Here is a 15,035-nt window from a genome sequence, read left to right as displayed (position 1 = left end):
TCCATCCCTCTCCACAGTGCATCCCCATCCTCGCCCAGCACCATCCATCCATCCCTCTCCCCGCCCAGTACCATCCATCCCTATCCACAATGCATCCCCATCCTCGCCCAGCACCATCCATCCATCTATCCCTCTCCACAATGCATCCCCATCCTCACCCAGCACTATCCATCCCTCTCCACAATGCATCCCTATAGTCGTCCAGCACCATCCATCCCTCTCCACAATGTATCCCAATCCCCGCCCAGTACCATCCATCCCTCCATCCCTCTCCACAATGCATCCCCATCCATCCCTCTCCACAATGCATACATTGTGGAGAGGGATGGATGTATGGTGCTGGGCGTGGATGGGGATACATTGTGGAGAGGGATGGATGATGCTGGGCATGGATGGGGACCAGGTGGGATGACCAGTGGGTGGATTTGGTGGGACGGCCAGTAGACTGGCCCTAGGGAATGTTGGTGGTCAGACCCAGGGTGGGGTGGGTGGGGAGCAGGCATAAATGTGTGTAAGGGGCCCCCGAAGCTTTGCAATCTGCTATAGCAATGTGATCGCTGAATAAAGCTTTGGACTCGCGATGGAGATCCTTGGTGTGCAACATTCTCTTGCTTTAAATTTCTCTTTCCTTATTTATTTAATTTTGTAGTCCCTTTATTTTTTTTGTTTCTAATCGCTTGTATTCCTACTACAAGGAATGTAATCATCCCTTGTAATAGAAATAAGGAGACAGGTCCTCCTTACAGAGACATATGGGGTCAAAAAAAGACCCCAAATATCTCCTTTACCTTTAAAAGCAAAATATAAAAAAAAAAATAATTTGATTTTTTGCTTAAAAAAATTAAAAAAGTTTACTTCCACCCTGGACCGAAAGTGTTGATTTTCCAAGGCCATAGAGGTGATCAAGACAATCTGGTCTTTGTTCGCCTCTGTAACCAGCTGGCCGCACCCTCGGTTTGTTTCTCGGGTAAGGTTAGTAAGTCAGCCGCCAGCTGAAAAAAAGCACAGGGGTTATAGCCGATAGCTTCAGCCATAACCCTGGTAAACCACTTGCAAACTGCAACGTAAATATACATGTTGTGGTCAGCAAGTTGTTAGACTTGCTTTGGGATCCAATGTTCTGGTAAGCCAAATGGTTAGGTGGTGGTCAAGAATACTGAATTGCAGAAGGTGGTACAAAGGATACATTTCACAGTGGACTTTTTTACTTTATAGTTTTATTTTCACATCGGAGGTTGTTGCATTAATGCACTTAAATTGTGTTTTTCACCTTAATGCTCCCACTGCTGTCAATCAAATCCTGTGACACAGGGGGCAGTGCCGAGTCCCGATGTCTGTGTCAGTTGACACAGCAGCGGGACTCGGATGTGAGCCTACACGGGTGCCCCCATGGAAAACGACTTTCCGTGGGGGCATCCGATGAAGAGGAGGGGCCTGGAGTGTCGGCGGGGGTCTCCAGAAGAAGAGAATCAGGGCTGCTCTGTGCAAAATGAGTAGGTAAATATAGGTATATTTGTTATTTTTATTTTTTTAAATCAAAGGTTTACAAACACTTTAATTGTATTTAAATTTAAAACAGCGCAAAACCATGTTTATGTTTAGTTTGGATGTTGGGTATTCAGATATCAATGATTGCTGCTGTTACCTTCACATGTTAATTTCTAATTGTTTAGTTTACACTAAGTGTGGTTTACTATTTAAGAATAAAGGGATACCAACCGCGGGACAATATGTGACTCAAGAAAAAAGGCACAGATATAAGCATGTAAACTTCTGCCCTAAGAGATTGAACGCAATGGAATGTTCTTCCCAATTGAACTGGCAGCAAACAATGTGATGTAAGAGTTTTTTTAGGGGTAGCACACAAAGGATACACGAGTGAGGAAAGAGGAAGCAGGGGGACCAATAGGTCTAAAGAGAAGAAGAGTCCAGGGGAAATCAGGTTTTTTAATTTGAAAAGAAAAAAAAAAAAACATTATGGTTACACATGAAAGCCACCTACCAGCAAGGGAAAGTGGATCTTGTTGAGTGCATTATATCTCTGTATATCAGATATGTAGGGGTTGGTTACCACTAGTTACTAACATCCGCCAAATTGCCCTGCTGCCAAATCCCCATCTGTCACCTCTGAGACAATGAGCAGTCATTTGCGTAGTTTTGTCATGTTTATTGCAGGATACAACTTGGTTTGAGTAAAGGAAGATATGGGATGCCCATAGCACTTATTGAATTGTAGAACATTGATTAGCCCTGAAAATGATGCACTTCTAACATTCACAGACTTCTCCTGCATGTCTCCACTGCAGACTATTGCTCCTCTTGTACAAATCCTCTACTGTAAAACGGTTATGCTGCTTACACACGATCAGAGTTTTCATCAGAAAAATCACGGTGTCAAGAATGTGGTGACGTACAACATGTACAATGGGACTATAAAGAGGAAGTTCAATAGCCATTTTGGGCTCCTTCTGCTAACCTCATGTTAATAGATGTTTGGCGGCAGACAATTCGCGCTTTTCAGACTTGTACTTTTCCGATCGTTACTGCTCTTCATTTTGTGCTTGTGGGTTCATATCTGCTCTTCAGTACATGTAGTCAGTTTGCATCTACAGTACCTGTCTGCGAGGATGTGTTCTCTGTGACAGGGTACTGTACATCTCGCGTTGGTTGCAATAGGAAAAACACATTTTCCTCGCAGCAGTGAGCGCACTAGAGGGAATTCCCCTCAAAGAGCATACCAGGCCCTTAGGTCTGGTATGGATTGTAAGGGGAAAAACAGCATGGGGGTCCCCCCAAAATAAAAACCAGACCCTTAACTGAGCACGCAGCCCGGCCGGTCAGGAACGGGGGTGGGGATGAGCAAGTGTCCCCCTCCCCCTGAACCATACCAGGCTGCATGCCCTCAACACGGGGGGGGGTGCTTTGGGGAAGGGGGGCACCCTGCGGCCCTGACCCAAAAGCACCTTGTCCCCATGTTGATGAGGACAAGGCCCTCTTCCCGCAACCCTGGCCGTTGGTTGTCGGGGTCTGCGGGTGGAGGGCTTATCGAAATCCGGGAGCCCCCTTTAATGAGGGGGGGCCCCGGATCCCGGCCTCCCACCCTATGTGAATGAGTATGGGGTACATTGTACCCCTACCCATTCACCTGGGGGAAAAAGTCTCAATAATAAAAATAAAAAAAACACACTAGACAGGTTTTTAAAGTAATTTATTAGGCAGCTTCGGGGGTCTTCTTCCGATTTCTCCGCTCTCTCCGGCCTCTTCTCCCCTTGTCCGGTTCTTCTCCTGCTCTCCGGCCTCTTCTCCAGGTTTCTGCTTCTTCTGCCAGGCTCCTCTGCTATCTTCTGCTCTTTTGCCGCTCTTTTGCTAGCGGTGGCCCGTTCTTCTCCGTTGTCTTGATCCCTCTTCTTTTCTTACAATGTTGACACAATGCGTCAGACATACGATTGATGAGTGGAGGAAGTGCCAATTGTGAGAAGGAAGGTAACATTTTAACTTGGGGCATCAGTGGCCTATACTGCTTCTAGATTGAGGAATACTTGCCTATGTGTTTTTATTTAAAAAAAACAGTTTGCGAGTAGGCAGGTACATTTCAAAAATACAATATTAAATTAACAAGGGACACCAACAACCTCCTTGAGGTTAAACAATACAACATATTAATGTTGTTGTGGTAACTTGACACAAAAAAAAAAAAAAAATGGAGATCACTAGAAAATAATTTTAAAATAATAATAAAAAAATAAAAAAGAGAGATCTTGAGTTAACCAAAGTAAAAAAAGCACTATAACATATAATTCTAAACATTATTATGGAGATGTGGCTTTAAAAACAAAAAATATTATTAAGGAGATCACAAGAAATAATAAAGAAATATGTTTGTCAGAACTCTGTGTGAATTTCAGCAGCAAAACAACTTCATTCTTCTAGCATTATAAAGAACACGCTGCATTAAAAGATCTCAAAATTTACAGCGTGGCGAATGTGCTATCTCCATTACGAACGCTAGTTTTACAGACCAATCGCTTCTGTCTCGTACTTCATTCTGAGCATGCATACAGACTAATAGAATTTCCGATAGGAACTTTTTCTGATGGGAAAATAGAGAACCTGCTCTCAATCTTTTGTTGGCGGGAATTCCGCCAGCAGAAGTCCTATGGAGCATACACACGGTCACAATTTCTGACCAAAACCTCACATCGGACTTTTGCTGGCGGAATTTCCGATCGTGTGTACGGGGCATTAGACTCCTGTATCATCACTTCCAGTAAGACAAAAAGGGATCACGCTGAATAACCCCAGTTTGCTGGCTGTACTTGAATGGTGTTGCTTCAGAAAATCAGTACGCCAGGGCCATGCAATACCTCTCCCTGGCGGCTTAGTGAATTTGGTAGCTACACAGTCTCTTGGAATGTATTATCAGAGTGCTTTACCAGGCCAGAGATGCTCGGTACCTCTCCCCGACGTCCTAGCGGACTACTGTTCCCAGCTGGTCCATAACTGCAAACGCTACGTTCCCTGGCCACAGCATTCTGCACTAATCTCAACAATTCAAATTTTGCTTCTTTCACAATGACCTTCTCCAAAGGGCAAGTTCTGTTTTCTCCAGTCACAGAACTTTGTTCTACTCTCCTCAGTCCTACTGTTGCTTCTCCTCCACCAATCTTCTACAAAGTGCAAGTCCTGTGTTCCTCGGTCATGGCAGCTTGACACCAACTCAATGGTGAAGATCTTTACTCCTCCTTCCATCCTCCGCGCTCAGCGCACCCCCCACATGGGGACGCCCTGAGGCAGCTACCTATAACTCCATTCTCCTGCACCATCAGAACTCCCCAGTAGCATGTGACCCCAGCTTATATGGGAGGCCTGCTCCCTACCAATACTGAATGGTAATTGGTCAGAGCTCCTCACGTGAGCTACCTGCCACTCAAACCTCAGGTCCAACCTCTGTTCCAGAACAATCTTCCTGAAAGCAGGGGAGGGGTCTCTGAGTCAAAGCACAGGTGGTCACACCCACCACTAAACACTGCCAATTTTAAATCAAAACATACAGGCCTAAACTAAAGCACAGGCCTGTCTAAATTTTCCTACACCGATATCTTAAACCCAGAAAAATCATATTCTAGCACCTACCATATGGTAGAGGCAGGGCAGTTTTTAAGGCAGGGCAAAAGGGGCAGCTTCCCTGGGCCCAGTCATTGTTGTGGGGCCCAAAGCAGCTGCCTCATACTTCCCAACTATCCTGGTTTAAATTCCCTCGACGCTTGAGGTTTTAGTCCTGTGCTGTGTCCCAATATCTCAGTGTGAAGTGCTGCTACTAATGCTGCCCAGCTCTGCCCTATTGTTGTGTACAGATGACTCATCTGCAGGCCCTGTGTTTACATATAAATAGCGGTGGCATTCATATGTAAATAGCAGCGGTCGGTGGCATCCATATGTATATCATGCCCCCTTGAGGTCATATCCACAGTAATCTCTAGCAACCAATCAACAAGCAGAAATCATGTGCTGTAACCTCTAGCAACTAACCAGTGAACTGTAATGTGTCCTGTAACCTCTAGCAACCAGTCAGTGAGCGGTTAATTTAATATTGTATTTTTGAAATGTACCTGCCTACTCGCAAACTGTTAATACACTGTAACCTCTGGCAAGCAATCGCAATAGCTGCCTGATCTGATTCAGTAAACTGATTTTGAGTCTAGCTGCTTATTGCATGTCTCAAAGCAGGTGGAGAGTGAAACAGCATGGGGGGTCCCCAAGAAAAGTTTTTTGCCCAGGGTCCAATCAATATTAAAGACGGCCCTGGGTAGAGGGTGCTACAGATATATGATCCGTTGAGTGCACCACCACAATAGGATGACGAGAACTACACTGAAAGCCTATACACAAGAAGTTTATACACAAAGTCTGAAGTTTAATATAGATCATGTTTCAATAATTAGTGGTTCATTTGTTGTATATCTGCATTGATTATTAGATATGAAGCATTATATTTGATTAAGATCACATGTGATATATTTTATGATTTGTGAAGTATTTTTTGAATTTGGAGTTGATCGCATTTATTCATATTTTTCACTTGTTTGGTATCAGAGCACATGACATTTTTAGATATTTGTACATAATTATTTTATTTAAGATGGCAGGTCATTAACTGATGCAAGGTAATTAATTGTGGCACTGCAATAATACTTATATAAACTGAAGAAATAGAATTTCTTCTTTGATCAAAGGGAAAGTCTGTTTACTTTAAATGCCTAGTCACGAGCAGTGGAAGAAAAAAAAAATAGGACTTTCCCTTTGAACATGACTAGACAACTAAAGTGAACACTGAATGGGTAAACATTCTACTTGTTTAGTAAATTTTACGGATTGCATTAGAGCTGAAATGTCTGTTCATCTTACCATAATAGATACCATGTCCTCCCATGAAGAGGTGTCCAGGTTGAAGGTTGCTATACCCCAGTCATCTGTTACTGCTGTCAAGTTCAGGTCTTCCTCTTCAAAGCCCACTACCAAATAGACTGTTTCATTCACTTTGGGGGATTCTGTTCTGTCTCTGAGCATTAGCTATGGAAAAATGTGAAGATGTAACTTTATCCCATTCTGATCAACCAAAATAAATCAGAAGATAAAAGCTCCTGTGAAGTTTATTATTATTAATTAAGAGGAATTAAAATCCACAGCCAAAATAAATCTCTGAACTGCATAAACCTATGTCTTACATTAATTCACCAAGCGTATGACAGACATGAACAATTTTCTCATAAATGGGCGTGCTGGATACATTTCCGCGCCTCTAAATCCCTTAGCACCGCCGTCACTCATACTTAACATAATTTATTAATGGTCTAGACACCGTCTACACTATCTTTCCTGGACTGTTATTCGAGAATCCCGCCTCTGCACCCCTATTCCACTTCCTCCCCGGGGCGATCATAGCCGACTACAATCTTTCCTATGCATTTCGCCATACTTTACCTTACAAATTACAATCCCCCTCCAACCCCTTTTATGAGGCCTCACCCCCCCCTCCCCCGCTACACCTATGGGAATTCTAGTGCCGACCCCCCCTCCCCCTTACTTCTATTCTACATACGTATAAATGTTTTACTTATAACATACAGTGGTGTGAAAAAGTGTTTGCCCCTTCCTCATTTCCTGTTCCTTTGCATGTTTGTCACACTTAAGTGTTTCGGAACATCAAACCAATTTAAACAATAGTCAAGGACAACAGAAGTAAACACAAAATGCAATTTGTAAATGAAGGTGTTTATTATTAAAGGTGAAAAAAAATCCAAACCATCATGGCCCTGTGTGAAAAAGTGATTGCCCCCTTGTTAAAACATACTATAACTGTGGTTGTCCGCACCTGAGTTCAATTTCTCTAGCCACACCCAGGCCTGATTATTGCCACACCTGTTCACAATCAAGGCATCACTTAAATAGGAGCTGCTTGACACAGTAAGGTCCACCAGAAGATCCTTAAAAGCTACACATCAGGCCGAGACCCAAAGAAATTCAGGAACAATTGAGAAAGAAAGTAATTGAGATCTATCAGTCTGGAAAGGGTTATAAAGCCATTTCCAAAGCTTTGGGAATCCAGCGAACCACAGTGAGAGCCATTATCCACAAATGGCGAAGACATGGAACAGTGGTGAACCTTCCCAGGAGTGGCCGGCCGCCCAAAATTACCCCAAGAGCGCAGCGACGACTCATCCAAGAGGTCACAAAAGACCCCACAACAACGTCCAAGGAACTGCAGGCCTCACTTGCCTCAGTTAAGGTCAGCGTTCATGCCTCCACCATCAGGAAAAGACTGGGCAAAAATGGCCTGCATGGCAGAGTTCCAAGGAGAAAACCACTGCTGAGCAAAAAGAACATCAAAGCTCGTCTCAATTTCTCCACAACACATCTTGATGATCCCCAAGACTTTTGGGACAACATTCTGTGGACCGATGAGACAAAAGTGGAACTCTTTGGAAGGTGTGTGTCCAAGTATATCTGGCGTAGAAGGAACACTGCATTTCATAAAAAGAACATTATACCAACAGTAAAATATGGTGGTGGTAGTGTGATGGTCTGGGGCTGTTTTGCTGCTTCAGGACCTGGAAGACTTGCCGTGATAAAAGGAACTATGAATTCTGCTGTCTACCAAGAGATCCTGAAGGAGAATGTCCGACCATCTGTTCGTGTACTCAAGCTGAAACGAACTTGGGTTCTGCAGCAGGACAATGATCCTAAACACATCAGCAAGTCCACCACCGAATGGCTGAAGAAAAACAAAATGAAGACTTTGGAGTGGCCTAGCCAAAGTCCTGACCTGAATCCTATTGAGATGTTGTGGTATGACCTTAAAAAGGCCGTTCATGCTCGAAAACCCTCTAATGTAACTGAATTAGGACAATTCTGCAAAGATGAGTGGGCCAAAATTCCTCCAGGACGCTGTAAAAGCCTCATTGCACGTTATCGCAAACGCTTGGTTGCAGTTGTTGCTGCTAAGGGTGGCCCAACCAGTTATTAGGTTTAGGGGGCAATCACTTTTTCACACAGGGCCATGATGGTTTGGATTTTTTTTCACCTTTAATAATAAACACCTTCATTTACAAATTGCATTTTGTGTTTACTTGTGTTGTCCTTGACTATTGTTTAAATTGGTTTGATGTTCCGAAACACTTAAGTGTGACAAACATGCAAAGGAACAGGAAATAAGGAAGGGGGCAAACACTTTTTCACACCACTGTATGTAATGTGATTTCATTATTGGCCCCTATCGGATCTCCTCCCATATCGAACCAAGAAGTTTTCATTTCTCAACCATCCACAGTGTGATCCCATTTGGGGTGGATGGCAGCACAGGAGATCCGTTAGGACCCACTACTATTATCTGACCCTTGTTCAGATATCTATGTGTACTTTAATTGTTCCAAATATTGGATTATCTATACTTACTTTTCCTTCTCAGTATGTACACAATTCCCTTGATAATTTTTTATTCCTCAATTGATGTAACTTGAGTTATATGTTTTATTTTTATTTTTCTTATGATGTTCTCCTTGTTATTGTTATACTGTACTACACGTACGTACCTTGATTGTATTTTGTGACTCTCAATAAACTTTCTTTGGAAAAAAAAAAAAGTCTTACTCGTGGCTCAGGTTAAAGAGGAAGTAAACTTCCTCTGCTGACATTTACCTATAGGTAAGCCTATAATAAGGCTTACCTATAGGTAGTGTAAATATCTCCTAAATGTGTACAGTTTAGAAGATATTTACATTACATGCAGCCAGTGACATCACTGGTGCATGCGCTCTGAAGCAACGGCCATGCATACTAGCACATTATGACTTTACCTTGCAGGAAGAAAAAAAAAACTTCCAGCGGTATACAACCGCTTTAAGGCCCCATTCACAGCGTAGCGTTTTCAGGCAGAAAATCATGTGATTTTACTGTGATTTTGCAGCTTTTTTGCAGCGTTTTGCTGTGATTTTGTGCAGGGCAAAAGGTCACCAATGTAAAAAGAAGAAAAACACCCAAATCTGCCCGATTTGAGCTACAAAAGAGTCAAGAACTTGTTTGAGCTTCAGGCATTTGGCTTCAGGCGACATGGAGTGGAGATGTGAACCATCTCCATTGAGAATAATAGATTTTTTTCCCCTCCAGCATTTTGTAGCTTCAGGCTTCAAGCTACAAAATGCTCAGGTGTGAATGGGGCCTAAGGCTTTGGGAACCTGACCAAACAACCAGGGCCCATGTCACATGGGAGCCTGGGACACCTGACGCATAATGCAAGGGGGTGTCTTCTCTCACCACCAGGAAGGTCATTAAGGGCCCTTCTACTACCACCAGCTCCTGGGAAAACCAGTTTTGCACAAACACTTCACAGTCACACTACTCCACTAACTACTACTACTAACTGAATTCACTGTTTGTGCACAACAGAGCAATTAACTGAACTTCCCAAGATACTTTCGCCAGCTGAGAGGAGAAACAAAGTACTTCTTTAAATGTATATAAAGTGATCAGCGCAATTTCTCAACATAAAAAGGAGTATAATAATATACACATACATATATACACACACACACACTGCATATGTGTATATAAACCATATCAATATTGAAAAGTAACAAACTCATAAATGTCACCACTGGTAAAGTGCAAAGTGATTAAAGTAAAAAGTCCAAAACTTTCATCTAAAATTGAGTGAATAAATAAATAGCCCTTCAAAACTGAATCCACCAAAAATAAGTGATTGTGACTGAGCAGTTGTGTGAAGTTTCACCATCACTTATTTTTGGTGGATTTAGTTTTGAAGGACTATTTATTTATTCACTCAATTTTGGATGAACGTTTTGGACTTTTTATTTTTATGAGTTTGTCACTTTTAAATATTGAATTATTGAATATATATATATATATATATATATATATATATATATATATATATATATATATATATTATACACACACCTGCTTTTTATGTTGAGAAATTGCACATCTGATCACTTTATATACAATTTATTGCTGTTTGTTATTGTGAACATCCTAGATTTAGCCGCGGGTTTTATTTATCACATGTGGTAGTTTTCATTTATTTGTTAATTACTTAGTAGTGTGGAGGACCACATCTCATATTATTTCTAGCAAGGTACTTTTTTGCTTTTAACTTTACTTAGTGATTGTGTGGTGTAAAAAGTCACCCTTACTTTACAAATACTCTTCTGGAAATACACTGGTACAAAACAAATTGGGAACATCTTGTCTAGGCATTTAAACCACCTTACCTTGACTGTTAAAGGAACTCCTTGCTGGTAAAATTCAATAACCTCAAAAAAATTCAAATACTCAAAAGTGCCCAGTCTGGAAATCGCTACTAAATGTTCTGTGTTCCCTGTAGGAAAAAACAAGATATGAGGATTGTCACAAGTAAATAAACTAAAAAAGGATTTAGCTGGACATACAAATTAAGGCAAAAAAAAAGTCTACAGAAGCATTAGACGTTCATGTGCTTATAAATATCACCAGGTCAAATTACCAATTACTTAGACTCAATTGTAACCTGCAGACCTCTTATGTATGAACAACAAGGATCTGTCCAAGCATATGTACCGAAAATGTTCTCACTAATCCCCTACTGGGCCTCAAAGATTGCTTTCACTATTGCCTATGATGGACCACATTTGGCATCAAACCAACATCACTGAACCATACCAAGGACAATGTGGACCATAACCAGACAAACTTCAAACAGTGATTTGTCCATATTTTATGAATTTGGCACACTTGACCCTGACCCTTTATGGTTCTAGAAGTTTTTTCTAAGCATATGCAACAAAAATCTGATTCTCTGTTCTTCGAGGAGAAAGTAAATAATCCCTATAATATCTAGTTTAAGGTCTTTGGGAGCCTTGCTAAGGACCCATACAATGATCTAGAGAATTAATTGGGTTAAGGGATTATGCCAGTACTGTGAGTGACCAAATTTAGGCTACCCATAAACATAAGACAGTGCTTGTAAACAGCAATATATTGTTTGTACAAAGGAGCATTGTAAAAAATAACAATCATCTATAAAGGTAATGTGTTTTTAAAATACACATTTGATAGTCCCTGGTGATATGAAAACAATGTTTTCAGGATTATGTGACTGTTCACAATGAAAGGGCCAAAAAATCCTAGCTGTACAGTTCAAAAGTTCATATCTTCATACTACTACTTTCTCTTCTTGTTGCATTTCCAGGATAGGAGATCTCTTGAATTGAACATAAAGATCAAAAATAACCCAATGGGGATTTAACCCACCCCAACTCAAAAAAAAAAAAACTAAGAGGCTTCATTTTGCTTATTCCCATAGACAGTTTAGGAAGCTGTTGTCATCCAAAACGAACCACAAAGATTACACTCTCTGGATAATCTCACTGAGATTTGCCCAAACCTCTGTAGTGTGAGGGCCTGTTTTCTACAACCCATTACATGTATACCAAATCAAAAAGACAACATCATACAGTAATATACAAGTCCAGTTTCAGGCAACATGGGAATAAATGTATACAAAAAAAGCAACAGTGATTTTTAGGCAGTAAAATGGAAATCTAAAATAAATAATAACATTTTTGGGTGGACTTTGATAAATGTGAGCATCAGCTAGCAAGGTAAAAGTATTTGGGACACAACAGGAATTTCTCTCCCCAGAAAATTGGAGTTGCATCGTTTGTTTCATCTTCCATCACAAAGCCATATTGTAGATCAGTTGGCTTTATGTGATTATCATAGTGGGGGTGGGGATAGGAACCTTGGGGGGGGGGGGGGGGGGGGGTGATATCTGTGTACTCATTAATATATGCAACTATTAAAGTAATGGAACATCTCTTCTTTTCATTTTGAACTCTGGAAGCATCAGAATTGTATAAATAAAGGTTTGCTTCTCACCTGTAAGTGTCTCTGTCATTGAAGCCCTGACTTTTAAATGCTGCTCATGGTTTGTCTGAGAGATATTGAACAGACGTAGGTCATATGTCCTGGATACACATCCTTTGTCATCAGTCTAAAAGAGAAGAGATAAGTGTTGATTTACTGAAGTGTCAAAAGAATCACATATTTTATGCAAACATTTTAGTTCTGTTAGACTTGGACTATGACACATCTCTACCTCTGCTCAGTAGCAGCGAGATCAACTTGCTCAGTGTGCAGAAGCAGCACAAGTGCAGTTGACATTTTCCTTCATCAACCTCAACAGGGGTTTAGATCATAACACATAATGACAGTTTTGGGCTATCCAAAGTGGACAGTTTGAAGATCTGAATGTCTAAGAATCTTTGTCACAAAAGTTTTCCATAAACATGCATGGTTGTAAAATCACAGGGGAAAAACTGCCCTAATTGCCCAAAACAAAAGTGTGAATTTTAAAGGCTAATATGCAAGTTATTGTCCTAAAAAGTGTTTGGGGACCTGTATCAATGCATAAAATAAGTTTTAAAAATGTTTGTTTTTCGGAGCAGTGATTTTAATAATGCTTAACCACTTTCAGACCGGATCATTTTGCTGGCTTAAGACCAGATCTCTTTTTGCGATTCGGCACTGCGTCGCTTTAACTGACAATTGCGCGGTCGTGCGACATGGCTCCCAAACAAAATTGACATCCTTTTTTTCTCACAAATAGAGCTTTCTTTTGGTGGTATTTGATTACCCCTGCGGTTTTTATTGTTTGCGCTACAAACAAAAATAGAGCGACAATTTTGAAAAAAAAGCATTATTTTTTTACTTTTTGTTATAATAAATATCCCCCAAAAATATATAAAAAAACGTTTTTTTCCCCTCAGTTTAGGCCGAAAAAAAAAAAAATTATTGATTGGTTTGCGCAAAAGTTAGAGTTTACAAAATAGGGGATAGTTTTATGGCATTTTTATAAAAAATTATATTTTTACTAGTAATGGCGATGATCAGCGATTTTTATTGCAACTGCAACATTATGGCAGACACATCAGACATTTTTGACACATTTTTAGGACCACTGTCATTTATACAGCAATCACTGCTATACAAATACACTGATTCCTGTGTAAATGACACTGGCAGTGAAGGGGTTAACCAGGGGGTGACAGTGTAGGGGTTAAGTGTTCCTAGTGGCGTGTTACTAACTGTGGGGGGCTGGGCTTTGTGTTACTGAACACTGATCTCTGCTCCAATCACATGGAGCAGAGATCAGCGTCACTTGTTGCTAGGCAGAATGGGGAGATGCTGTTTACAATGGCATCTCCCCGTTCAGCCTCCCCGTGAGACGATCGTGGATATGTCTGGGGAACCAGCGACCGGACGGCACGTGAGTACGCTGGCGGCGGCGCGCATGGGATGGCAGGGCGGCATATAGAAATAGACGTACCTGTACGCCAATATGCTTGCCCGTGCCATTCTGCCGTCATACATCGTCGTGCATCGGTCGGGAACTGGTTAAAGTGAAAAAATAAAAGTGAAATATTCCTTTTAACACTAGGTGTCCGCTCTATAGCCAAAAGACGGCTGCAGAGCGGACGGCAATTGCCAGGAGGCCGTCCCTGGACGTCCTACTGTTTACTTCCACAATGCGCGCTCCTGCGAGCGCACATCGGGGAAGTTCTGTGCTGGCCGTGTCCCCTGAACACAGCCAGTCACAGATCGCTGTAAACGGCCACTAAACACATAACTGCAGCGATCGCAGAGTCAGGCCTGATCCCTGCGATCGCTGACAGTTTTTTTGGTAGCATTTTATATTTAAATCCGGAAGGCAGTGCTTGGTTTTCGGGGTCCCGTACGTGGCTAGGCTCCCAAAAAGTCCCCCACATGTGGTATCCCTGTACTCGGGAGAAGCAGCAGAATTTATTTTGGGGTGTAATTTGACTTCTGCCCATAGCATGTGTGAGCAATATATCATTTAGTGACAACTTTGTGCAAAAAAAAAAAAAGTTTGTAATATTCCCGCAACTTTTGGCAAAATATAAAATATTCCATGGACTCAACATGCCTCTCAGTAAATAGCTTGGGGTGTCTACTTTACAAAATGGGGTCATTTTGGGGGGTTTTGTGCTATTTTGGCATTTTATGGCCTTCAAAACTGTGATAGGTAGTGAGGAGTTAAATCAAAAATTTGCACCCTTAGAAATCCTGAAGGTGGTGATTGGTTTTCGGGGTGCCGTGCGCGACTAGACTCCCAAAAAGTCCCACACATGTGGTATCCCCATACTCAGGAGAAGTAGCGGAATATATTTTGGGGTGCAATTCCACATATAACCATGGCATGTGTGAGCAATATATCATTTAGTGACAACTTTTTGTAAAAAAATATTTATTTTTTATTTTTTGTCATTATTCAATCCCTTGGGACAAAAAAAAATATTCAATGGTCTCAACATGGCCCTTAGCAAATAGCTTGGGGTGTCTACTTTCCAAAATGGGGTCATTTGGGGGGGTTTTGTGCCATCTTGGAATTTTATGGCCTTCAAAACTGTGATAGGTAGTGATAGGTAGTGAGGAGTAAAATAAAAAATGTATGCCCTTAG

At 41.4% G+C, this 15,035-nt stretch overlaps 1 protein-coding gene across 4 annotated transcripts in view; it reads right to left on the bottom strand.

Moving 5' to 3' along the window:
• The window catches only part of LOC143930665 (alpha-2-macroglobulin-like protein 1), a 311,800-nt gene that overhangs the window by 203,025 nt on the left and 93,740 nt on the right, over positions 1–15,035 (bottom strand). For all 4 annotated transcript variants that reach the window (XM_077455168.1, XM_077455166.1, XM_077455167.1 and 1 more), the window contains 3 exons: positions 12,433–12,547; positions 10,788–10,894; positions 6,406–6,570 (listed from right to left, as the gene is read on the bottom strand). In XM_077455168.1, coding sequence (XP_077311294.1) covers positions 6,406–6,570; positions 10,788–10,894; positions 12,433–12,547 — 387 coding nt within the window. The remainder of the gene's footprint in view (positions 1–6,405; positions 6,571–10,787; positions 10,895–12,432; positions 12,548–15,035) is intronic.

Source organism: Lithobates pipiens, unplaced genomic scaffold, assembly GCF_037356315.1.
Source record: "Lithobates pipiens isolate NorthernLeopardFrog02 unplaced genomic scaffold, aLitPip1_a1.2 Scaffold_25, whole genome shotgun sequence".
In the NCBI taxonomy this organism is placed as follows: domain Eukaryota; kingdom Metazoa; phylum Chordata; class Amphibia; order Anura; family Ranidae; genus Lithobates; species Lithobates pipiens.
The sequence above is the reverse complement of the archived record's forward strand: the minus strand, read 5'-3'. Positions and strand labels throughout refer to the sequence as shown.